At 41.2% G+C, this 26,287-nt stretch overlaps 1 protein-coding gene across 4 annotated transcripts in view; it reads left to right on the top strand.

Moving 5' to 3' along the window:
- TWF1 (twinfilin actin binding protein 1) overlaps positions 1 to 26,287 on the top strand; it is a 251,500-nt gene that overhangs the window by 148,873 nt on the left and 76,340 nt on the right. For 2 of the 4 annotated variants that reach the window (XM_078674278.1, XM_078674279.1), the window contains exons 6-7: positions 7,689 to 7,709; positions 9,076 to 9,198. In XM_078674278.1, the coding sequence (XP_078530404.1) occupies positions 7,689 to 7,709; positions 9,076 to 9,198 (144 nt within the window). The remainder of the gene's footprint in view (positions 1 to 7,688; positions 7,710 to 9,075; positions 9,199 to 26,287) is intronic. The other 2 variants (XM_078674280.1, XM_078674281.1) reach the window with 1 other exon arrangement.

The raw sequence follows: 26,287 nt of genomic DNA on the forward strand, positions 1-26,287 counted from the left end.
ATGTGCTTCCGGTCGAAGCACATACTAAATAAGAGGCGGAGGAAGGGGCGTGGCCTGACAGGTGGTGGGCGTGGCCTGCATGTCCCGGGGGGGGCGTCGACACCAGGAAGTGTCCCGCAGCAGCGTTCCTGCAGCTGCGCGGGAGAGCCCAGGGGGAGAGAGGTAGGTTTGTAGTCAATCACAAATTACACTCAAAGAAATAAAACCTGTATTTAAAAACACAGAAATTGCACATTAATAGGTAACGTTTTGTATTTGACATCATTCAATGTGATGGCTGCCCTTTGCAAAATAATTAGAAGAGTGTATTTATATTGTGTACAGACAAGTACAAGGTAAAGAGGAATCTTTGACTTCTTGTGAGACTGATATCAAACAAGCTGTAAACATCCTTTGTGAAGGACATAAGCAGCCCTTTGGGTCCAGCCTGGACTTTCCACTTGCTGAAGACTCCATAGCTATTGTGCACAGAGATGAACAATGACCTTCTTCTTACTTATGTTGTTCCACTAAGTTATGCGGGTGAGAGGACACATTAGAAACTCGTAGTGGGACTATTGGTACTAAGACATCTTACTTACTTCGAGGCAAGAAGAGAGCGTTTAAAGAACAGGAATTGGTTCCATGGTTTCCATGCGTTGAAATTCCTAAACACTATTACAATGTGGCAATCCTTTTTAATATTTTGTTTATTAACCATTTTTATTGCCACTGTTTTCTTCATTTTTATTGTTACAACTATTCACATTATATGCATTCCGATAAGACTTTGATTTTCATAAAATCATAAAACATATTCCTGGTGTAGATTCTTGAGTGTGTGTATTCACATATTCCTGGTGTAGAATCTTGAGTATATGTATTTATGGTGATAAAGGTTTGAAACACACGAACAACAAATAATCCTGTGAGTCTCACAGGACTCATCATTGCCTGGAACACACCATCCTCATGTGATGTTTACGTGGTTCTTGGAGTACACTCCATCATGATTTGTCTCTGTAGTTGGTTAGTTGCCATCGAACCTGCACTTTCATCAGAGGGTCTAGAAAACCCAATCTCTGGCCAAAGTTTGTATGAAAACTATAAAAAACGTATCACCTTTTGATAGAGCTGTCCCTGTCACAGGCAGTTGAAGGACAACAACACTAAAATACTGTTCCGCTTTCTTGGAAGGTTACTACTAGCCCTTATTGTTTCCATGCAAAATGGAGTGAATTTGAACTCCACAGAGGAAACCTTTTTTATCATATTAAAGACAACACTCTTAGATGGATGGCATCTTTCCTCACAGACAAAATAAACAAAGTCCCTATGGTCTAACATCAATTTAGACCATAAGGACTTTGTTTCTTTTGTCTGTTTATGTATACCCCGTCCCTCTGCCTAGCTTTGGGGTAACTCCCTTGTTTTTGTCATCTTTCCTCACAGGGCACACCCAAAGAATCCTACTCTCTCCCTTCACCTCACAGCAAGCGCACCATCTGTGGCGTCCCTCAAGATTAACCACTCAGTCAAACCCTCTTCAACAACTACATGATTCTGCTAGCAGACATCGTCAGAGCCCACTACATCAACATCATTGCCTACGCGGACGACACCCAGCTCGCCCTCTTGATCTCAGCGGACCCAAACACAACAAAGACTATTTTCCGCAACTGTATGAAGAGCGTCTCAGCCTGGATGAAGGACAACTGCCTGAGGCTTAACATGGACAAAACCGAAGTACTGATTTTCGGTAGACACACCTCCCTCTGGAACGACTCCTGGTGGCCAATGGAACTCGGACCCACCCCCGAAAGACTGCGCCTGCAACTACTGCACCATCCTGGACAGCGAACTTTCCATGAAATGACAGGTCAGTGCTGTCTCCATATCCTGCTTCCACACACTCTGCGTGCTCTGCAGAATTTTCGAAATGTCTCCACATCAGCAACAGGATTGCTGTGACGCAGGCCCTCATCACAAGCGGCCTGGACTACATCAGCACACTCTAAACAGGCACCACCAGCGAACTCATGAGAAGACACCAGACGATCCAGAACGCAGCAGCCAGACTGATTCTCAACCTGCCCAAAAGGACTCAGCACCTGATAAACCTCCAATGGCTCCCCATCCAGAAAAGATGCCAATTCAAGTTCTGTCCCACACCTACAAAACCCTCCATCACCAATAACAAACATATTTGAACCACCACCTGAACTTCCACCAACCACCCAGAAACCTCTGCTCACCTCACCCTCGCACAGACACCACACATCCGCTGCTGCCTCACCGGAGGACGCTCCTTCTCCCACCTCACCGCCAAGACCTGGAATGCTCTCCCACCCCCTACCTACAAACTTCACCCATGTTGACGGACTTCAGCAAGGGATTCAAGACCTGGCTCTTCAACTGAATCCGCAGCACAGTGCCTGGATACACTCACTGGTGATAAGCCGCACCATACAAGAACCGCATGATTGATTGATTACCATGTTATACCCTTACAGGTTTTGCTACACTTTTGCTGGCCATCTTATTGTCATAATTAGGTACTCATTCATTCTTCTGCCACTTTTGTGTCACTGTTTACCTTGAATTCTGCATGGTCACAACCCCCTTAGCTATACTTCTGCCCCTTTCAAGGCTGGACTTCTTCTCACCTTTTTATGGTAATGACAACTTGTGCACTTTTCCCTAAACAGATTTGAACGACCTCACCAGTCTTACAGCAGTACATTCTTTTCTTGCAGATGGCTGGATCGATATCTCTTTTTTCAGTTGTGAGTGTTCATTTTTCTCGGGCACCGATAAGTGATATTCCTCTTTCACTATAGAATTCGGGATCTGTCTACCTTGTTTAATATCATTGTTACATTTCAGCCTTTACAAAGTTCTCTGTACAAAACACATGTTGGCTGTTTCTGAAGTTATTATGTGTCCAAGCCGCTTGTTGATGCCAAGTTGATTAAACACATCACTGCAAATCTATAATCCATGTCATGGACTTTGACCTACTTACTGTTATATAGTGCTGTTACTGTGGTCTCCCATAGCTTGATATTTGCTTCTGGGTCATAGTCATTCCCCTTTTTCTGGGCCCTTTATTTAGAACTCTCTGCATTTTACTCCTGCTATACAGTAGTAAAGTGCCTGCGTTGCGTCTTTAAACATGGTTAAATTGGCCTACTCCTAATTGACTTATTTAACTTGCCTATAAGTACCTAGTATATGGAATAGAAAATGTACCCCAGGCCTGGAAGTTAATTGCCGCCTTTGTACTGTAGCACATATTGTGCCATCCATAGTTTAGTGTGAAGAAGGAAACACCTTTCCCCATAAGGCCAATACAAGCAGGCTCAAAGTTCAAGTTCAAGTTCAAAAGACCTTTATTCGAATTTCATAAAATTCATAAAAGTACCACATAAAAACAATTCATTTGCATAACACATTATTAAAAGATTATCAAGTTTAAAAAATATATATAATACAGTACGATACCATTCTAGTGAGGCTAATTTCAAGGATTTTCCATAATTTTACGCACTCGCGTTATCAGTCTCAGTAAAGTGCTAGTGCGAAAAATTAATTCATCTGAGTCCAGGGAAACCAACATCAAATAAGACTTTTCCAGCGAGAGGGGTCGATGTTTCCTAAAATATGGAGTTAAAAAACATTTAATATATCTTAAATAAAATTTACAGAAGAATAGGAAGTGCAAATCATTCTGTGTGCTGACACCATCACACAGGCATGGGTTGAAGTCAGTGCTATGTCGATAGCCCAGAGGGAAAGACAACAAAGATCTCACTGAACCCGCTCTTAAACGAAACAAAAGTGATCTCTCCCAGTTGTTCATGGGTAGAGTGAGATAGGGCGGGAGTGGATATCTGCACAATTCATTTCCCATATATTTTGCAACAGTTGATTTTATTGATTCTCTTCCCATCCTTTCAGATTCAAAAAGTGCATACAGTGCATGTTTAACCTCTGAATTATTCCTCCAGACCTTAACCCAAAATAATGCTGGTCTAGCTCTAATAAAATCACATACATAGGGGAGGTTTAGTTCATTATGACAAACAAAAACAGAAGATGAGATTGGGGCGCCCAGTATTTTTCTGCAAAAGCGGCTTTCTTCCCGCTGAATGCATGCGCTGTCTCCCAACAAGCAGGCTGTACAAACCCAGTGGGAGGGAAGCTACCCCAGAACTGGTTTGTAGTGGACACAGTGGCAGGGACTGCTCATTTCCGTGGCCATGCATTTGGGTGGACACAAGTGCTCTGCACAATGGAGGAAGGCTTCCGGAATCTTGGACTTTAGGGTGAGGGTCACTGTGGCTTTGTTTGCTTTAGGGCAAACAGGAATTGCTGAAAACGTGTGTATGGTTGTCCCTGGGAACTTTGTTCCAATTGCTCAGGAAGTGTTCAGGAGTCTCCCCACCCATTGACTAATGCCACCATAAATGTGCACTCAATGGAACCCTCTTCAGAAAATTTTCTGGACCTGCAGAAGATCAGGCCTGCTGACCAGGTCCGTCCTGTGCGACAATATTTGTTGGCGGCCCCACCCCCCCCCCCCAACGACCACCTCTGCCACGGATTCCCTCACTTGCACCCTTTAACAGTGCCCCTCAAGTTTCCATAACCACCGTCTATCAGATTAATTTAGCTCTATAGCACCACTCATACCAGTGTAATGTGTCGGAGCACTATACATCATACACACATTGCACAGAGACAACCATATGTGTGTAAATCAGTGTATAGGAAATGTTACATCAGACAGGACTACAAGGTGTAGTGTAGGAGTGATATGTCCACAATACTGGTAGGCACTATAGTTAGAGTCCTTATACTGGAAAATCCCAATTTAGGATGTAAAACAGAACACTATTGTCAGAGGTTCTTTCTTCAATAATAATAATAATTATTTTCTACCCTAATTAACCCCTTTGGCGAGATTAGACTAGCGAAAGACTGTGAAAAAAACATGTAGCTCTAACAGATGCAGTGTGCATGCAGCTCTTTGATGACGGTTAATAAATAGCTCAATGTTCTATATAAGGATTTGGACTTATAAACTGTAGTAACAAAAGGCTCTGTTGCAAAAGCAGCAACTCACTGACCTATTTACATTATGTGCCCTTTGTGATCTGCATGGTACACGTTCCTGGCAGCAGGGATTTTAACCCTGTGTGCTACCTTAAAATGAGTCAATGTTTTTTGTTGTTGATCACTTTAGGCCAGTCAACAGCTGCTCTGGCAAGCCAGATGTAGAAAGAGGGACTGGTTCAATCACACAATGCTTCATAGAAATCGGGGTTGTGGAAGTGGTGCTAGTTCAAAGAAAGCCTCCCCTAGCTGTGTGGGGCACTTACAACCCCTATTGCCACCCCTGTAAACAAGTGACCGCCGCGATACCAAGGCTGGTGTCCCTTAGCGCCCTGGAAGTGATGTCACCAGCCCACCTCGAACTAATCAACCTTCCATGCAACACAGATCAGGCAAATACAGATGAGGGACCATTCCATCCACCCCACTATGCCACCTACTGTGTGATGTTTCCAATGTGAGGAGCGAGCCTTCCCATTCACAATCACGTATTTAAAGACTTTTTCAGAATCTCCTCTTTTTAGAACGAAGCATTTGCAATTCTGATTAGTCCCAATATCACTAGATATCCATTAATCTGATGTCGAACAAAAACAATGCACTTTCAAAGCTAATTGGTCAGCATTAAGTGCATGGGCTCACTGTGTAATATGGGTGGATGAAAACACATATAAAAGCATCTAAATGCTTGTTATGCACCATGCCGTGCCTAGCTCAGTATTCTGCTAATATGTTTTAAGCCACACACTTCATTACACGTCAATTTGCTTGTCAAGACTTCTTACTTACTCCTATCAGCCACACCCCCGTTGGAGACAATCTACCTTTTTCATCCCACTTGCGGTAAACCAAGATGCGCAGGGCTGAAGCAAAACCAAAACAGTAAATTATCGATTGCACTTAAAAGACTAAAGCAAACAAACACATTCCCAATAATAATAAACGATACAAAAGGGGATGATGGACGGAGCGTTTGAGAAAATCAAACACTCACCCCCAGTCAACTGATCTGGGTTTAATCCATCACCATTCTTTAGCTCACTCAGCCACCCCAGTTCAGACATGGCCATATGCAAATCAGTCTGACCATGTGCCTCATGGGAACAGTCCAGCCCGAACTGCCAAGCCATGTCTTCCCTGGACCGGAAACCAGCATCCTGGGACCGGTTTCGGATTCATAATAATAAACAACAACGTGTTTCAACATAGCGCTCCATACCGCACACGTGCCGTTTCTAAGCGCTGTAAAATCTGTTATTATTATCCAATGTATAGCACTTAAGCCTGCCTAAACATAAATTCTTACTGTGGAGAAATGGCCGTCTTCTTGATTCTTTCTCGTGAAGAATGTGCACATCCGCGACAATAGAGTAAAAAATATAACAAATAATAACGCGCTTTTTCAAAACTTCCACTAGACAAAACTCCGGTCTCTTTCAAGAAAGATGATTAATCAGCTGAGTTATCTTGACATTTTAATTGATGCCAGGAATGCAGCAGCAGCTTTTATAAAAATAATATACTCGCAAAAAGTGACACCCCCACCCCAAGTCAGCGCCCGGTGCTCTGGCACCGATCGCACCGCCCTGGAGCCAGCCCTGCTGCTGACTATCCTGGTCTACCCAGGACAAAGAAGTGGACAGTTGGTTGACCTCCTATCTGGCTACAGGGACACAACAAACTGCAAGAGGCCTTTTTCCTAAAGTGATCAGTGGATCGGTGTCAACAAGACCTGGACTTCACCTTGCTAGTTGCCTTTCCTGGAATGAGTCTTGGTCCATAAGTATTGTCTCAGGTCTTGGCAGCATTGAAAGTGACACAGCTGCTTCCGAAAGTGGGAATTTAAAAACATTGTTGCACTTCACAAGACCGCAGGAGCTGTCAGGGGGACCTCAGGGCAAAAGTGCACCTTCCTTATGTACAGCTTAATGCTTGCCCCTCTGTAGGATTTAGAGCGCCATAAAAAAGACTGTCAGAAGGTAAAATCTTTGACCTGGGCAACTTCACTTGGTGTAATCGACACATGCTCCATCGCATTTGGCCTGAAATTTCACCCAGGTCCCGGTCAACCGCTTCCATAGACTACCGTTGGTGCTTAGTTCTTTTTTGAGCTATTTTTAATTGAAACATTAAAATGCTTATTTACTATTTCCTTTATTGTTTTTTTGTGGTTTTAGTGTCATTTTGTTAATTACAAAGTACTATTTTTTTCTAATTTGGGATGTGGGTTGTTTGGTGGTTAGACTTTGTTACTGTTTTGGTACTGTGTAAATCATTTTCACAGTGCTCTAAATTAAGCCTGTCTGCCGTTGCTGCCAGGGGGTTGAACTCAAGTTCGTTCAGTAATTTTGGGATTCACCCTGACAGGATAGTGTCATTATTCCTTGCAGTGGGCAACTGCGCACCCCAAATAATAATACACTTTCTTACACAGGCCAAGTTGAAGTTTGAAAACCACTGCCTGAATTAATACATTTGTTACACTGTTGTACTTTTCTGGTTCTAATATTTCTGATTTTGCTGTTTTGCAATGCGAACTTTGAATTATTTCATGAACTCAGTAGTTAGTCTGTTTTATTCTTTTCGAACAGGCTCCAGAGAAGAAACGTATGGTATGCGACAGGCAAACATAATTTATTTGACTCAGTATTTGGCGACTGTTTGTGTTGTTACCGTTATGTGTTTTATTATATGTATTTCAGCATGAAACGTATGTGCAGTAAGTATCAGCCCTAAGAACATTCTTCCCACACCGTTTTAATAAATTATCAATGTTTGCTGAAAATTGCTTGCTTTCAATCTCGATGTTTGGCCTTAACCTACATTTTTCTTATTGAATTGAATTATGTGTATTTCATTACAAATGAAAATACAATCGAACTCCGGAATTACTGTTTTGTTAATAACTTAATACTTGCTGCACTTATGTGTCTTATACTGAAATTAATTACTCTGCTGCATTAATACACTATTGCAGTGTCCAAGATTGGAACTGTGGCATCCAATTTGGAGGAACCTGTAAAGAATAATAATAACATTCTCAAAGTATATGAACTTTGAAAAGACTCTCTGTTGTTTTTTATTTATGCACTTGTTTATTTTTGTGGCTGTATAAATGGTTGGGTAAGAGGTTGGTGCATGAAATGTAGGATTAGCAAACCTTATCTCCATGATATAAGGTGGCATCATGGTACTGAGGAGTTCCATTGCAGTACATGGGGTGACGTCGTAGGCGGAGTGATACCATAGCACACAGAGGTACCTAGATTTCACCTCCTCATATGATAAGGTTCTGCTTGTCCTTTGTGATACAAGAAATACAGTAATGCATGCAGTTCTGGTTTCAAAAGAAGCATGCTTTTTCATACTTGAAGGTACATGATAAAGAGTGTGTGGAGGGTTTGCATGGAACCCCTTCCTTCAAGTCCCGCCACCCCCCTCTACTAAATTCTGGGTTCCTGTTCTTATGTCAAGTGAAAGGGTTGTTATTCAACAGTATTTGCATGAGTGTTATTTAACGTAATACAGTATTTCAGGGGAAAGGCAAAGGAAGTTATGGTCTAACGGCATTGAAGATACTGTGACTACAGCGCAACAGTGGTATTATCCTAACTCTACTCTACCGTGAGCATGTCCTGGGGTTGGTAATTACCACCTGAACAAATAAGACAAAAAGACCGTCGCTGTGTTTAAAAAATATATATATATATTGTTATAATTTCCTAGCATAGTACACTCAAACACACCACCACTCTCAGGTTTTTCTTTAATGTACTCCCACTCTTAGATGTCCAGTTGTCCATATAGGTGCTGCAGTATTTATTTCATGCTATACACATAGGCACTTTATATTGGAACTGGATTTCACTAGATTGCCGCTATACAGTTGTGTACATGTAATCTAAACGCCTACATAGCAGCATGAAATACATAAGGAATTCATTTTGGAATATTAATATGTTAATTTAACTGTTTTAGACACAAACGGATGGCGTAGACTCCAAACATCAGACTCTACAAGGAATAGCCTTCCCGGTTACCAAACAAGCCTTGCAGGCTTTGGAAAAATTAAAAAATAAAGAACTCAACTATGTACAGCTGGTAAGTAAGAATAATAGTTATTTGTTATACTAAATATGCAATATAAATTGTATTTTATTATAGACCATCATATTTACTTTTATATTCATCATAAAGAAAAAAAGTGTAATGCGAATTAGTGAAGCCTTTATAACTTGGGTGCCATAAAACACATTGAAAAGGATAATACATGTCTCTAGTAAATACAAATATCCACCGAAAACCACATAATAAGGCAAAGTTATTGTGACATTATGAGCAATCGCAGACACAGAATAAGTCGATGAAGATCTAATAAAAAGGATCATCCATGAACCTAAAATGTTCTCGTATATACTGGGACACTATGTTGTTGTGTAAATCGTGGCCTCCATCATCATGCTCCAATCTCAGGTGCTCCCTGTGCTCACAACTACTTTTGTAGAAAGTGGCAGCCACATGTTTTAAACAGCCTGCTGAATCCCAAGTGTACAAGAACCTCCAGCAAACCCAGAAATGCAGTTTTCAGGGTGAGAGGAAGCTGCAATCAATTCATTTCGGAGATGACCCTGAATACCTTGTCCCAGAACCTTTCTACCATAGTACAGTATGCATTTAGTCTTTTTGCTAAGTCAGATAGCACTGTCACAGAGGCATGCTGTCTCAACTGCATTTTCCAGATTGACACAGTTGCATCCTTGTGTAATACATCCGCATAGATAATTGAACCATGTCAGATGGTAAATCAGCAGAAATCAGCTCTTTCTTCAGTGTATATGGGGCGTCTCTCCAGTTCTCATCCGACAGTGTGCCCACATCCACCAGCCGTGCCTCCCACAGCTGACCCAAAACAATCAGGGAGTTGGGTCACTAATGTTCTGTAAATCGGGATGATCATCTTGCAATCATGTTTGCAGGTTGGTAGCCTGAAGTTAAGTGGATTAAACTCTGGGATAATATATGTGATATGGGGTATGCTGTAGTTATATTTAATTTAATTTGTGATCTGTGATTCACAGATACTTGTATGTGCAGGTTTAGCTTAGAGTCAGCATCCTTTTTACTAGTATAAACAACGTTTTCAATTAATAAAAGTTGTTTTTCGTTTGTGAAAGGACCTATATAAATATTGTCAGGTGATTAAATCTACTTCCTATGATGTGATTGCTTCAAGTTTCTAGTTGTGCCCTTGGAAGCTTTTGTGAATTGGAAAACCTGGAATTCTAATCTTAAGTGAGGTCAGTTTGACACCTTATTCAGTGAGCCAAATCCCTGAAGATAAATTCAGGTATCTCTAATAGATTCAATTTTGTGGTTTCAGAGTAGAGAAATTCACCCTTAGCTATATTTTTCTACACTACAAAAGTAGACACTTCACCCGCAACCAGTTTTCATGTTCCAGGACATTCATTTCTCATTGTGCCTCCATCCCACGAACATTTAGCAGCTGTCCAAATTATTAGCCTCAGTTTCTCAATTTTATAAAATAATTCTAGGTTTTTTTCATAAAAAAATATTCCTTCAAGCTATTCACCTCGAAGTCTCATTCCCAAATAACTTTTCTCTAGGGGGAGGAGCGGCACTTTCTCAGACATATCATTTTATTTACTATTCTCATAGCAAATTTTCACATACAGATATTTTGCCTGGCAATGTGACAGAGTAACTTCAATAATACAAAAATGCAAGCCATTATGTTTATAAAGCTTATGCTGCCTTCTCACCCAGACAATGGCCTAACGTAGAAAGAACCCTCAATACCTTTTTTTGTGATCGTCTATGTCTTTGTCTATGCATGGAAATGAGCGAGCACTTGGGCATTCATGTGCCCCCGCCAACCCTCAAAATGCCCACACAGCTTCCAAAATCAAGACATAGCTCTTATGGGCTCACAGCAGTGCTGTCAGGCCCTGTCCCTATTGAGTTTTTTGCTGGGTTTAGGGCCCATTTCTGAGTGACATATTAAGCATCCGCTTTATCCTACAAGCAATTTCTATTGTCCATTACCTTCAGTTCTTACAGAATTGTGTATAGCTCCTATGCTCACTGGATTATTGAGTCACACACAGATTTGGGGGCATCCGAGATCAATATGCTGGCTTCTGGTGGGGAGATGTATAGTCTTTAGAAGAGTTTATATCTGCTTTAAAGCTTTGCATGGTTCGGCCTGACTTTTATCAGTAAATATTTTCCTAGTAATATCCCACCGGAAACCCTTGATCTTCATCAGCTTATCTGTGTCAAATCCACCCAAAAAAGACAATTCATCAATGATGCAGATCCTTTGTAGAAAGCATTTGGAATGCTCTTCCCTTAAACTTAAGGTGTCAAACCAATCTGTCTTTAAGAAACTCCTCATGACATAGCTGTTCACTCCATATGTGAGTAGATATTCCCAGCGCCACAACATATTTGGTAATCATGCTCTTTAGAAACAGTTAAATAAAATAAATATGCTGCCTCCTGCATCCCTCTCTTCCCTCTGTGCCTGGGGCGTAGGAAGGTGGGTGCAGGCCATTTTGTCACCCCCCTCAGTGATGACACTTGTCACCCCTGCTTTACAAAATGGAAACACATATTTTTGCCATTGTGCCACTGTGCCTGGAGTGATAAATGGCTTTTGTCATTTAACAGATCGGCATGGATAGCACTGTGCTATTCCTATGCTTAAAGACTTTGCTGTAGAAATGGCAAAATACTTTGTCCCTTTCTATCTCAGCGTGCCTAGCATTGTGCTAATCCTATGCTTAAAAACGGATAGAAAAGCAGACATTTGAGGTGAGCAAATCTAGAGTGTTGCTGGTGTTGAGGGTGCTCTATACAGAAGCTGCCTTCCACCTAAATGTGGGAACTACCCAGAGTTCTCTTCTTCTTTTTTGTGTGTGTGTGTGTGTGTGTGTGTGTGTATATATATATATATATATATATATATATATATATATATATATATATATATATATATATATATTACCTACTGGCGATAGCCAGTAGGTATATATAGTTAGGACCTAGCTACCATAGGAAATCCGCAACATTCTATTGGGAATAACTTTGGCGCCGGTTGAGGAATTTGCGTGTAATTTTCCAAAATTTTGGCCAGCTCCGCTGCGCTCCTTCCCTGAAAGTTTCGGGGGAATTCGTGAAGGGGGGGCTGAGAAAAAAGGGGGGTCCCAAAACGTGTTTCCCCCATGTTAATTTCCATAGGACGTTCTGACAAGTCTACAGCCCGAACTGCTGAACGGAATTACACCAAACTTGGCACAATTGTAGGGACTGGTACGCAGAAGTGCCTTTGCTATATTTGGTGAACATTGCTCCAGTGGTTTTAATGAAAATTCACTTCAAAAACACATATATATCTGGGCGGAGCCTAACCACACATCCCATCGTGAGATCTGATTGGCTGTCAGCACTTCATCCAAGAAGTGTTGGCAGCCATCTTAGGACCAATATACATGAGAGCACCTCATTAAAAAACATTGTAGTTAATAGAGGGTTTTAGGACTTTAGTTACATTATAAATCATTTGTTGATGGCACCATACTTATTTTAGGAATTGTGGTGTGTTCTAAGGTGATTTTACCATGTGAAAAAGCCTTCTGCTGGGATATCATGAATCATGTTTGAAAGAAAACTATTATCTCATGCTTTTCCCACAGTGGTTTGGAAGGGGATCTATAAGCTAAACTGAAAGCATATTTTCTGTAACTTCACATTATCTTTCTCAGTCATGTGAGAATGAAGTCTGACATTCTCAGTAAAACATGTACATCCAACAAGGACAGGGACTGTCAGTTGATTCCTTTGTGTTCTACTGCAGCCTCCTAGAGTGTTCTAAAGAACAAATAGAGCGCTAACAGTCCTACTTATTACAAAGGTATGGCACACCTGAAGCCATCTTGATTGGAATAAAGTGGTAACTCTTAAAACATTTAATTTAAAAAGGAACAAAATTAGGGGGTATATTTTGCCATAGAAAGTATGATTAGTGCTGCAGAAAGAAAAATTAGGGCACATTTTGAGTGACTTCTCAAATCCTCTTCAATTTCATTAAAAAAATTCTGACATGCAGTCTCCCAAGATGGCCACCAGAGACAAAAGAGCCCAAATGTAGCCCAAATATCACCAGATGTAGCCCAAGTATAGCCCAATGACCGAATGTCCCAGAGTGTTCTAAAGAACAACTAGAGCGCTAACAGTCTTACTTATGACAAAAGTATGGCACACCAGAAGCCATCTTGATTGGAATGAAGTGGTAAGTCTGAAAACATTTAATTTAAAAAGGAACAAAATGAGGGGGTTCATTTTGCCATAGAAAGTATGATTAGTGCTTCAGAAAGAAAATTTAGGGCACATTTTGAGTGACTTCTCAAATCCTCTTCTATTTCATTAAATAATTCTGACATGCTGTCTCCCAAGATGGCCACCAGCGACAAAAGAACCCAAATGTAGCCCAAATATCACCCAGATGTAGCCCAAGGATGGCCAAATGACAGAATGTCCTAGAGTGTTCTAAAGAACAACTAGAGCGCTAACAGTCCTACTTATTACAAAGGTATGGCACACCTGAAGCCATCTTGATTGGAATAAAGTGGTAACTCTTAAAACATTTAATTTAAAAAGGAACAAAATGAGGGGGTTCATTTTGCCATAAAAAGTATGATTAGTGCTTCAAAAAGAAAATTAGGGCACATTTTGAGTGACTTCTCAAATCCTCTTCCATTTCATTAAAAAAAGTCTGACATGCAGACTGAAACATGCACTTTGAATACCAGCAGCAGACTTCCCTGGTGAGCAGTAGCTTTACTACAGTGATCTAATGATCAACTAGAGTGCTAACGTTCAGAATTTATGGCAAATGTGTGACACATCTGAATGCCTTCTTGATGGAACCAAAGTAAACAAGCATTGAAAATGCAATAGATCTCGCCCTCGTTTAAGTTAAAGCCATTCTGCTTGTAATGAGGTGGCTTTTTAGCTTTGCTTTTATTAGTGTTTTTAAAACTTTCATGTAAATAACATGCATATGTATGCATATATGTATATGTATGCATGCATTTATATTTGTATTTATATAGATATGCAGATTATATAAAGTGAATGAGATGGACATACTCAGCTCCAAAGATCTACCAGCTATTGAGGCACTCGAGGACCTACGCTTGGACCAAGAGTCCGAGCATGAACTTGAAAACCTGACCATTGCCCAACGAGCTGTTCTACAAGGGGTAGAACAAGAAAGAGAGGAAAGCTTGTTCAAACCTGCATCGACTTTTGTACCACAAGCATCATGGGACGCAGTCGTTGTTTTTACAGAGGCAATGAAAAGAGACCTGACAAACTATAGGAAATCGCAACCGATAAATCCAGTGAATAACATCACAGAATGCCAACGCCAAGCATTAAGGACTCTGATGAATGATAAACTCTTGGTGATTAAGCCCTCGGATAAAGGGGGCAATGTGGTCCTAATGAGCAGAGACCAATATAGAACTGAAGCACTGAGGCAACTTGCTGACAAAAATTTCTACAAGGAGTGCACGAATACAGTGTATCAAACAAGTATTACCAACTATGATGCACTAGTACAAAAATGGTATACTCTTAACATGCTCGGGAAAGATGAAAACCTTTTCCTAAGGAACCACACCCCCATGTTACCTACTTTTTACCATCTCCCCAAGTTACACAAGAACATGGAAAATCCCCCTGGCCGTCCAATAATATCATCTATTGGCAGCTTGACGGAGAATTTGTCCCGTTTTGTTGACAACGTTTTATTTCCTTTGGTGGTTAAGTTAAAATCGTATATAAGGGACACCAAAGACTTCTTGACGAAGATCCAGGAACTAAGATGGGATTCTGGGTACCTGTTAATGGTTATAGACATTACAAGTCTTTACACCTGTATAGACGACAGGCAGGGTCTCGAAGCCATTGAACATGCTCTGAAGCGACGCCAAATGAAATATGCACGTCACAATGAAATGATTCTAGAATTCATTGAATTCTGTCTGTCTAATAACATTTTCCTCTTCGAGGACCAGCTGTACATACAAACTTCAGGGACGGCGATGGGTACCTGCTTCGCTCCCAGCTACGCGAACCTGTTCGTTGGCTGGTGGGAGGAGCAGGTGCCCAGGAGCTGCACAGTTGGTACAGACACAGGGCAGGTAAAATGCTGGTATCGTTATATTGACGATTTGTTTATCGTCTGGGATGGAGGGATGGACACGGCAGAAGAATTTATTAAAATTCTTAACACCAATGACCTCAATTTACACTTTTCGGGTTCGGTGAGTCCGGTGGCAGCGGAGTATCTGGACCTGAGGGTGTATATTGAAGGTAATCATCTGCATACCACCTTGTACAGAAAAGAAACTGCTGGCAACTCCACACTTTTCGCCAGCAGCAGCCATCCCACCCAATTGAAAAACAGCATTCCCTATGGAGAACTACTTAGAATCCGCAGGAACTGCTCTAAGGAATCTGATTTCGAGGCGGCTGCCTCGGAATGCTTAGTGAGATTTTCAATGAGGGGCTATGGTAACACCTTACTGAAAAATACTCTGAATAAGGTAAGAAAGATACAGAGAGCTACTTTGCTGGCGACAGATGATCCGACCGTGACGAGAAACAGAAAATCCAACAAAGAGAGTGGAAAATTCAGATTAATCACCCCGTATTCCAGGGGAGCTAAAGATCTGAAAGCTATGCTTAATAAGAACTGGCACATACTGAAGACTGACAGTATATTGAAGGATGACCTACCCACACATCCTTTAATTACGTTCAGTAGGGCTAGGTCATTAAGTGACATGTTGGTTTCGAGCCATTTAGACAAACTACCTCCGAAAACCAATTCTTTAAAGCATATGGCGGGTTTCTTTCCCTGCGGCCACTGCAAGGCATGCAGTGGCAGCAGACGTGTACTATCATATGATATACCAGACACCGGAAAGAAAGTGCAAATCAAGCACTTTATTACATGCAGCACCCAGTTTGTAGTTTACTGTTTAGTCTGCCCATGCGGCCTGTGCTACATAGGCAGTACTATTAAGGAACTCAAACTGAGGATCCTTGAACATCAGCGAGCAATCGAGAAAGTAGACATCTCATACCCGGTTGCCCGGCATTTTGCTGAGGAACACAATAAAGACCGCACAAAATTCCGATTCTTTGGATTGGACATTGTTCCACCCAATGTAAGAGGAGGTGACCGTTTAAGGAGACTCCGCAGACTCGAGTCAAGATATATTGTAGACCTTTCCGCCAAACACCCGGGAGGAATGAATAGCGGAGAGGAACTATCATGTCACCTGGGTAAATAAGACCATAGGGACAAGGGACTCCTATGGGCAGCTCTGCTTGCATACTGTCAGTCTAAGGACCATCTGTATATTTTGTATATTTTGGGGATAGTGTCAATACTGTATTCTAACAACACTGAGATTCCCAAAATATTGACTCTTGAAGTTGGAATGAAATGTATAATGTAACTGCGTTGATGACTATTTTTCCTTACCCCTTTTGCTTAAACTGTGAGTTCAAAGCTAGGACGTAATTATGTAGATATGTATATATTGAATATGTGAATATGTGTATATACTGAAGTTGAATTGGCCAATATGGAATCTCGACTGGAAACAAATCATGCTTTACGATTGGTGTTCCTTATTGTGGGCTTCGCAGAATTCAAATGCAATGGAATTTATAGCAGCCCAAGGATAAATCGTGGTAGACCTGTGCATTTTCTAGGCAACTTAGTCGAGAGTCTTAGAGGTTCTTCTTGGCCCTTCAATTGCGCCTTTATCTTTGAACGTTTTCTTTATATGTTTACTGTTTTCTGCACTGTTTACCTGTAAATAAGACACTGTACATTCTATCATAGGACACTAGCCGATCCACGGCTTTATTTCACCGAGAGTATTAACGGATGAATTGAAACAGACCCCTATATGGATAGAACACCTTTCCAATATGGCGCCCATAGAGGCTCAAAGGGGTACAGTCCTATGTCTATGTCAATGTCTACAGATTTCTATATTTTAAGGGATGTTTGTAACTGACGAGTGACACACTGACGAAGGCTAACGCCGGAACGCGTCTGTGCTTTTCTGTTCCCTGAAGATTAAAAAACTGGACACCTCTTGGTTTGTGAGTGCTGCCTCTTTCTATGTACTTGAGAAGAGTTTTGAGCGCAACAGTATATATATATATATATATATATATATATATATATATATATATATATATATATATATATATATACACATACATATATATAAATGTATATGCATATATATGCATATATATATGTGTATATGTGTGCGTGTAGAGAGAGGTAGGGAGGTAGAGGTGTAGAGGTAGAGAGGTAGAGGTAGAGAGGTAGAGACTAGTAGAGAGAGAAGTAGAGAGAGGTAGAGAGTAGAGAGTGAGTAGTAGAGAGTATTAGCGAGCAGTAGAGAGAGTAGCAGAGAGTGAGTAGTAGAGAGTAGTAGAGTGAATAGTAGAGTGAGTAGTAGAGAGTAGTAGAGAGTGAGTAGTAGAGTAGTAGAGAGTACGTAGTAGAGTGAGTAGTAGAGAGCAGTAGAGAGTGAGTATTAGAGAGTAGTAAAGAGTGAGTATTAGAGAGTAGTAGAGAGTGAGTAGTAGAGAGTGAGTAGCAGAGAGAGAGAGAATAGTAGAGAGTAGTAGAGAGTGAGCAGTAGTGAGTAGTAGAGAGTGAGTAGTAGAGTGAGTAGTAGAGAAAGTAGTAGAGAGAGTAGTAGAGAGTCAGTAGTAGAGTAGTAGAGAGTGAGAAGTAGAGAGTGAGTAGTAGAGAGTAGTAGAGAGTGAGTAGTAAAGGTTGAGTAGTAGAGAGAGAGTAGTTGAGAGTGAGTAGTAGAGAGTAGAGAGTAGTAGAGAGTGAGTAGTAGAGAGTAGTAGAGTAGTAGAGAGTGAGTAGTAGAGAGAGAGTAGTAGAGAGTAGTATAGTAGTAGAGAATGAGTAGTAGAGAGTGAGTATTAGAGAGTAGTGGAGTAGTAGAGAGTAAGTAGTAGAGATTAGTGGAGAATATTCCAAAGTTTGGCACAGCACCACTTGCACAATAAGTCCAATCAAATCATATCACTTAGAGTCCTTATTGAAGCGCTGAATCTTGGTCTGTATTCAAATGCTTTTATTTTCCTTAAGTTTATGTACCACAGCCAGCCGACACGTTTCGTTCTGTACAACAGAACTTCATCAGGGCGTTCTTATTTCCTTCAAGTTATGTCAGTATCCTGTTGTCATATAACTAGATATTTCTTCCAAATGTTAGACAAGACGTAAGTACATTCTTATTCAAAGTGACTAGGTAGCAATTTTACCCACACAATTCGGGCAGACTTGAGTAATTTATAGCATCCTCAAAGTCAGTCTTTCAAAACTTCCAAAGAATAGGACATGATAATCCAAATCCAAATCATTTTCAATCGTTCGGAATATCGGCGTTTGGGCAGATATGACCCAGGGACCCCCAGTATGCAAGGGGAATTAGTCCCCCCTCTGCAAACGCCCCAGTGGCCTGCGTTCCAGAGAGGTGTAAAAAGGGGCATAGCCTCATTACACCTCTGTGCAATGCAGCCCCATGGCGCATACTGGAGGTTCCAGGTGGGCTAGTTGGCCCCCAGGGACCCCTAATATGCAAGGGGAATTAGTTCCCCCTCTTCAAACTTGCACGGGGGCTGCGTTGCACAGAGGTGTAAAAAAGGGTGTGGCCTCATTACACCTCTCTGCAATGCAGCCCCCTGGCGCATACTGGAGGCTCCTGGTGGGCTAGTTTGGCCCCAGGGACCCCCAGTATGCAAGGAAAATGAGTTCCCCCTCTGCAAACGCGGCAGGGGGCTGCGTTGCAGAGAGGTGTAACAAGGGGCATAGCCTCATTACACCTCTGCAATGCAGCCCCCTGGCGCATACTGGAGGTTACGCATACTTATAGTTTTTTGAGGGAATTTTAAAGGTTTTTTAAATGCTAATTCCTAACTATATAAGGCCTGAAACCTATGGTTTTTTCAGTGAATTTTAAAGGTTTTTTAAATGCTAATTCCTAACTATATAAGGCCTGAAACCTATGTTTTTTTCAGTGAATTTCAAAGTTTTTTTTAATGCTAATTCCTAACTATATAAGACCTGAAAGCCCACCAGGAATCTTCAGTATGCGCCAGGGGACTGCATTGCAGAGAGGTGTAATGAAGCCACGCCCCTTTTTACACCTCTCTGCAACGCAGCCCCCGTGTATGTTTGAAGAGGGGGAACTAATGCCCCCTGCATACTGGGGGCCCCTGGGGCCAACTAGCCCACCTTGAACCTCCAGTATGCGCCAGGGGGCTGCATTGCAGAGGTGTAATGAGGCTATGCCCCTTGTTACACCTCTCTGCAACGCAGCCCCCTGCCGCGTTTGCAGAGGGGGAACTCATTCTCCTTGCATACTGGGGGTCCCCGGGGCCAAACTAGCCCACCAGGAGCCTCCAGTATGTGTGTGTGTGTGTGTGTATATGTATATATATATATATATATATATATATATATATATATATATATATATATATATATTCACTGAAAAAACCATAGGTTATAGACCATATATAGTTAGGAATTAGCATTTAGAAAACCTTATTTTACTCACACAAAACCATTGAAATTCCATATATAGTTAGTTGCACTAACTATATATCGCGCACCCGCAATCCACTGCTGATGATGTCACATATTACATCATTCATGACATGGTCAGTGACATCACTGATAACAACATCCAGTGATTTTTTGTTTCTATAAAGTTTAAATATGTCTTACATATTGAAGAATGAGTGGATGTGTAAGTGTCTGGACGAAGGATTTAGTAGGTGCATGACTGACTGTATGAGTGAGTGATTAAATGTGTCTCACTGACTGCATGGGTTAGTGACTAAACTGTCTTAATTTGTGCATCATTATGTCTGTTGTTCTGTAAACTGCTGCATGTGTTGATCAGTAGCTATATGAGTAACTATATGGGTTATTGATTGATTGCCCAAGTATTTGTATGGGAGACTGAGTGTGTGTGTGTGGCTAGCTGGGAGGTGTGTGACTCTGTGCAGATCAATCTGTACTTGTATCAATGATTGTATAAGAAGGTAAGTATGTGTTAGTATATGTTTGAAAATGTAAGGTGCTCTATGTTTAACTGTATAGACAAGAAAATGGAAGTGACATTGATTCTTTACAGGACTGACTAGGTGTGTGAGTAACTCCATGGATGAGTGGCAGACTGTGAGTGTCTGTATAGGTGTATGAGTGCATATGATAGTGTTGTAAAGATGAGTGATTGTATGTATGAATGATTGTATGGGCGAATGAGTGAAGGTGTGTGTAGACGTAGGAATCAGTGAGTACGTATGTAGTAACTAGTATTGGTGTGTCAATGGTTTCAAAAATTATACTCTGTATTTAACACTGGGTGAAACAGAGGTTATATTAAAATGTGAGGAGATGCATTGTATTGTCACATGAGTGATATCATCAGTGATGTGGTCATTGATGTCAAATGAGATGTCATCAGTGATGTCATCAGTGATGTCATTTGAGATGTCATCAGTGATGTCATCAGTGATGTCACTGACCATGTCATGAATGATGTAATATGTGACATCATCAGCAGTGGATTGCGGGTGCGCGATATATAGTTAGTGCAACTAACTATATATGGAATTTCAATGGTTTTGTGTGAGTAAAATAAGGTTTTCTAAATGCTAATTCCTAACTATATATGGTCTATAACCTATGGTTTTTTCAGTGAATTTTTAAGGTTTTGTAAATGCTAATTCCTAACTATATATGGTCTATAACCTATGGTTTTTTCTGTGAATTTCATTGGTTTTTTAACAGCTAATATCTGTAGCTGTAAAATGTATTCTTCTTTAAATCCAAAAATCTATTTTATATGTTTATGAATAATTTTTTTTTTAAATATTTTTTTTTCTTCGTTCCCGCTTCGCGAATCGGGAAGCTTCCCGTTAGCTGACCTTGATGCCGCGAAATAGACCGCGAGCCGGTAAACGTTTCTTTACCGCAAGTGCCGCGTTAGAAAACAACATCGTGACGCCTCCCGTCCGCATGACGTTTCACGTTGTCGCGTGATACGTCATATGACGTGCTACGTTAGCGAACTGGTACGCGAAGCGAGTCGCAAAGCGCAGGTTTCTGGAAGCAAACCGGGAGGCCCTGCAAAGCGCTTAACGTAAACACAGCAAGTCATGTGACTTGGTAATAACACTTTTCATTGGTTCATTTCACTTTTGGTTTCCTAATGATGTAAGACTAGGTCATATAATCTAAAATGAACACTTTTGATTGGTTGAGAACTCTTGTTTTTCCCAAATGATGAAAATCCCTCCTTCTTTCCTCACTCTGACTTTCATCATTGTGAGAGAAAGACCCTTTGTGATCACTGAGCAATGGCTTCTTTAGTAGCTTCAGCTGGTGCTTCCCCACCACCTCCACCACATCCAAGGAAGAGTGGACCACCTGCTCAAGTTATAATTCAACAAGAAGAAGAAGAAGAGGAACAGGACGACGAGCACGAAGAGAGGCAGTTTTTGCCTGAGCAGCCCAGGACGTCTCACCGGAAAGAAAACTTCATTTGGCAATTTTTTTAAATTCCCAAAGGTCAGAAAAAAGTAAATGCAAGATACGTAACTTGCCTTATATGTCAAGATAGACTGTCCAGAGGAACCGAGAAAAAATACAGTTTCGGAAACTACACAATGCATCGCCATATGACTAGGTGGCATCCTAACAACTACAGTGCTGCACAGTTTCGGAACGACCTAGATAATCTCCCTATTATGGCCAGAAGATCTGTTGTACCGGAAGTAACGGGACCAGAGGGCAGGGAGATGGTGCCAAATATACAAATGAAATTTGGTGAAGTAAAACACACCTGCGTATTTTGCGATGGATTCATTTCCTACGGAGAAAAAAGCATCACTCTGATCAACAGAGCTATTGACTATCATATGCAAGTTTGTACGAAACGCCCAAAATAATAAATACTTCTTTTTTTGTTTTGTTGCTCCTGTTGAGCCCTTTACAATGAATCGTTTTCATTGCCCCCTCCAAGAAAAACCCCAAGAAATATAAAACTTCAGAAAAATTCAAAAAAAGTAAAACAATGTTCCGAAAAATAATAAAAAAAATATAAAACAACAAAAACAATAAAAAAAAAGTTCTTTTCAGAACTACCTCCCCGTTATTAAAAAATTGGTACAATATTTGGAACTGTGCCAACCTCTATTTCTCTTAGTTCGCTTCCCAGTTCGCTCGCCGGTACGCGAACTAGAAGCGAACCAAAAACAGTAAGTATAAGGGAAGGAAACAGACACTTATGTTAAAAGAAAGACAGCTATAGGGGAGTAAACTAGAGATACTATTACCCGTAATCCACTGCTGATGATGTCACATATTACATCATTCATGACATGCTCAGTGACATCATCAGCAGAGGATTGCGGGTTTTTTGGCAACGTGCCTTATCCACGGTTTAATAACGCTGCCTTTTGCTTTATATAAGTTTTCAAATTGTATGAAATATATACCAATAGGTCGTTATGAACCTTTAGGTAGTGCTTTTCTTCATGAGGTCTGGTCGCTTCCATACACATACAGATGTTTCAAAGATGATCAAGAAGTTTATCTGAATGGAGAGGAATGCACTGAGACGCCAGATCATTCACTAATGTGTAGGCACATACAGTTACACGGTTCATGCAACAAACACCGACCAAATATGGCTTGCGTGTTGCAAGGCACGCCAGTTCCTGCTATCATCCCCACGTTCAAGTTGTTGGAAAATGGTAGTTATTTGATGCTCAATAATGAAGATTGTTCTGAGTTAATTAAAAAGGGTCTGCACCTCTGTACGGGTGTTCGCTATGTGAAGCACGAAAGTTTCATGGGCCGAACTCAAGGCCACCTCTCTCTGAGACAAAAGAGCTCTTATTCTTGCCATGCCTTTGAAATCTGTCCCAAGGTTGGTATTTGTGGCCAGATTGAAAACTCCCTATGTTCATGTGTGGGAGGAAATAGAACATTTCTGCAGCAAATAACCCGTTCACTTACTGTTACGATAAAAGGAATACTTTTAATTCAGATTTTCCTTTCAATTTCAGCAAGATGGTTCCGACTATCTTTAACGCATCCTCCACAAAGACCCTGGCGCACTTTTTTAAAGTTGTTACCAGTGGTCTCGTGACTTCATTTGAGAAAATCTTTGGAGTCATCCCTGCTTCCTTTCATTCTATTTTCTCCACTCTGGTTCGTGGATTGGCATTTTTACTTGCATTACCAGCGGACGCTCTTGTGCTTTTTTACATTTTTAAATATGGATGTCCCTCCTATGCAACCTCCCACCCTGCAGCTGCTGACACTGTTCCGCAATCGCATGCTAGAATATTATGGCACAATGCCGTTGGCGATATTAAGCACGGCATATGGATTATCTTTTCGATTCTCCTACTTCACCTGTGTCCAGCCTGTATTTCACTGCCTGACCTGTGATTTCGATTGGGCCATTGATTTGTGTCTCTGCGGACCGGTTTCTCCTGACGTCGACTTTAATCAGCTGATGACTCCTATCATTACTCACGAGTTGGTTTGTCCTGGCGAAAGGATTATGGCTGTGGCATTGATGCATGGACTACTTGGTCCCTGGAATTTACTGGCGGCAGCACAGTCTTTCTTGGAACAGAGCTTTCTTGAAAACCCACCGAGCTGTCCTCTGATGGTGATAGAGGATCCGGTGCTGGGAGAGCATGTATGTTCTTTTCCGCTTTTAAATTGGATGGCTGAACTGTTTTCGGATGAAGACGGTGACTTCCTATTGGAGGCTGTTGCAGCTTATTTTGCATACACAGTTATGTCATAGACCTTTTTCATGTTTGATATGCTGAGTACTAGCATTTCATTGACAATTCATTGACTTATTTGTCAAGTTTTTATTATTTACCTTGCCTATTGGCTTAAGACTCGATAAAGTACTTGGCTGTTTTATTTTTCTTTAGCATTACATTTTCCTAGTTTTTAATGCTTTACCTTGCGGACCGTCCACATATAAACTTGCAATCTGCTCTCATGAGATGGCACTTCTATTATCTTATTCAGTTCGTTTCCGGATCATGGGGAGGTGTCATCTAGGTCCTGGATATCTTTACACCGTGTTAAGTTAGCATGGGCTCATTACCGGTTTAAACGCCATTTTTCCTTTTTTGCAACTTCTGCACACGACACTTAGTTGTTGCTTTAGCTTTCCACCTAGTAGTTCATCGTGGTTTACATGAGAATAATATGTTATTGCTCTACTATCTGCTTTGCTTGTTAAACTATATCTGTACAGCGAGTGCTAAAGTTTCAAGAACAACACGATACAGAATTGTTATGAGGTCTGATCTCCACGACTTCATACTCATAACATAAGTGCAACTTCTGCCAATTCTGGGCATGAGGCGGGTTTTATATTGCTTTGCCGAACACACATACACAACAGTTGATGCGGTTCACATGAAGAGAGAGCTGGTGTATGCTGATGTGATTCCTTCAAATCTAAGACACTAAAGTATGGGCACGCCCTAAACCAACACAAAGAGACCTTCTTAGCAAATAATATAATATGTGTATTAGGGAGGGTGAGATATAAGCAGCCGCGGGCCGTGGAGGGAGTTACGGTGAGGCAGGGAGGCGGGGAGGGGGAGAAGCAGGGTGGAGCCCTCTCTACCTTGCCCCTCCCCTCCCCGCCTCCCTGCCCCACCGTAACTCCCTCCACGGCCCGCGGCTGCTTATAAGTGTTGCTAACTCTTATTCATTTACAGCATGTTAACATACTGTCACCATTCGCTTTTTATGTACTAGTAACTATGCTGGTAATTTTGCTACTGATAATATGTGTACTTGTATTCTCCACCCTGCTTCTACCCCTCCCCGCCTCCCTGCCTCACCGTAACTCCCTCCACGGCCCGCGGCTGCTTATAAGTGTTGCTAACTCTTATTCATTTACAGCATGTTAACATACTATCACCATTCGCTTTTTATGTACTAGTAACTATGCTGGTAATTTTGCTACTGATAATATGTGTACTTCTATTATCTAAGATACTACGCCTGAGAAGACGGCATTAGTAAATAAACATTTCAAATACACATGTGTTCTTCTTAACTCCATGTTCTGGTTTCTAAGAAATATATAACGACCGACTGTTCATGAGTTCCACGTATCCTGAGGTACTATAAGTTCATATTCTGGATTGTCTAAACATTGAGAGTTTGTTATATCCAATGTGACACTGTACCTAGCTTGCTAAGGAGTTTTTGATTACTAACGTGAGTTTTGGGACACCCTAATTCGCCGAGGTTCCAATCCTCTGTCCACAGTTCTGTGTGAGAACAGAAACCCTGCGACAGGGGCACCCCCGACCCTTGCTGGAGCTTAATTACACTTGTGATACAACTCCAGCAATGCGCCACCTTTACGGCACAGATACATCACGCATCTGTGCTGTTTTTGCCCCATGATGCGCCGCATTGTAAATGCAGCACACCATAGGTGACGGAACAGCGGCACAGAATGACTAACACATCCCTGGTGATGCGCCAGTCATCATAAATGTATCCCTATGCTTCTTATCTTGTTAGAGATGAACCGCCATATGTATCATCAAAGTTTTTTGCATTTCCTAAATAGCGAACTTTAAGGAATAAATAGCGATTCTTTACCATTCCTAGTTTGCGATGAGCTATTTGCTAATTACAAATTACCCATTCATTTCCTTCATTTCCATAGGGCGGTTGGACTCACTTTTAGCTCGAACGGCTGAATGGATTTCCACGAAACTTGGCAAAATTGTAGGGACTGGTAGCCCGATGTGCCTTTGCTATGTCTCAAGATATATGCTCCAGTGGTTTTTACGAAAATTAACTTTGAAAAATATATATTGGGCTACATTGGCCTATATATATGTTGGAGCCCAAATGTAGCCCAATGAAACCCAATGTAGCCCAATGTAGCCCAAAGATGGCCGCCAGACACACAAAAAAACAAATGTAGCCCAAATATCAGCCAGATGTAGCCCAACTATA

The sequence above is a fragment of the Lissotriton helveticus genome, chromosome 1_1 (assembly GCF_964261635.1).
Source record: "Lissotriton helveticus chromosome 1_1, aLisHel1.1, whole genome shotgun sequence".
In the NCBI taxonomy this organism is placed as follows: Eukaryota; Metazoa; Chordata; class Amphibia; order Caudata; family Salamandridae; genus Lissotriton; species Lissotriton helveticus.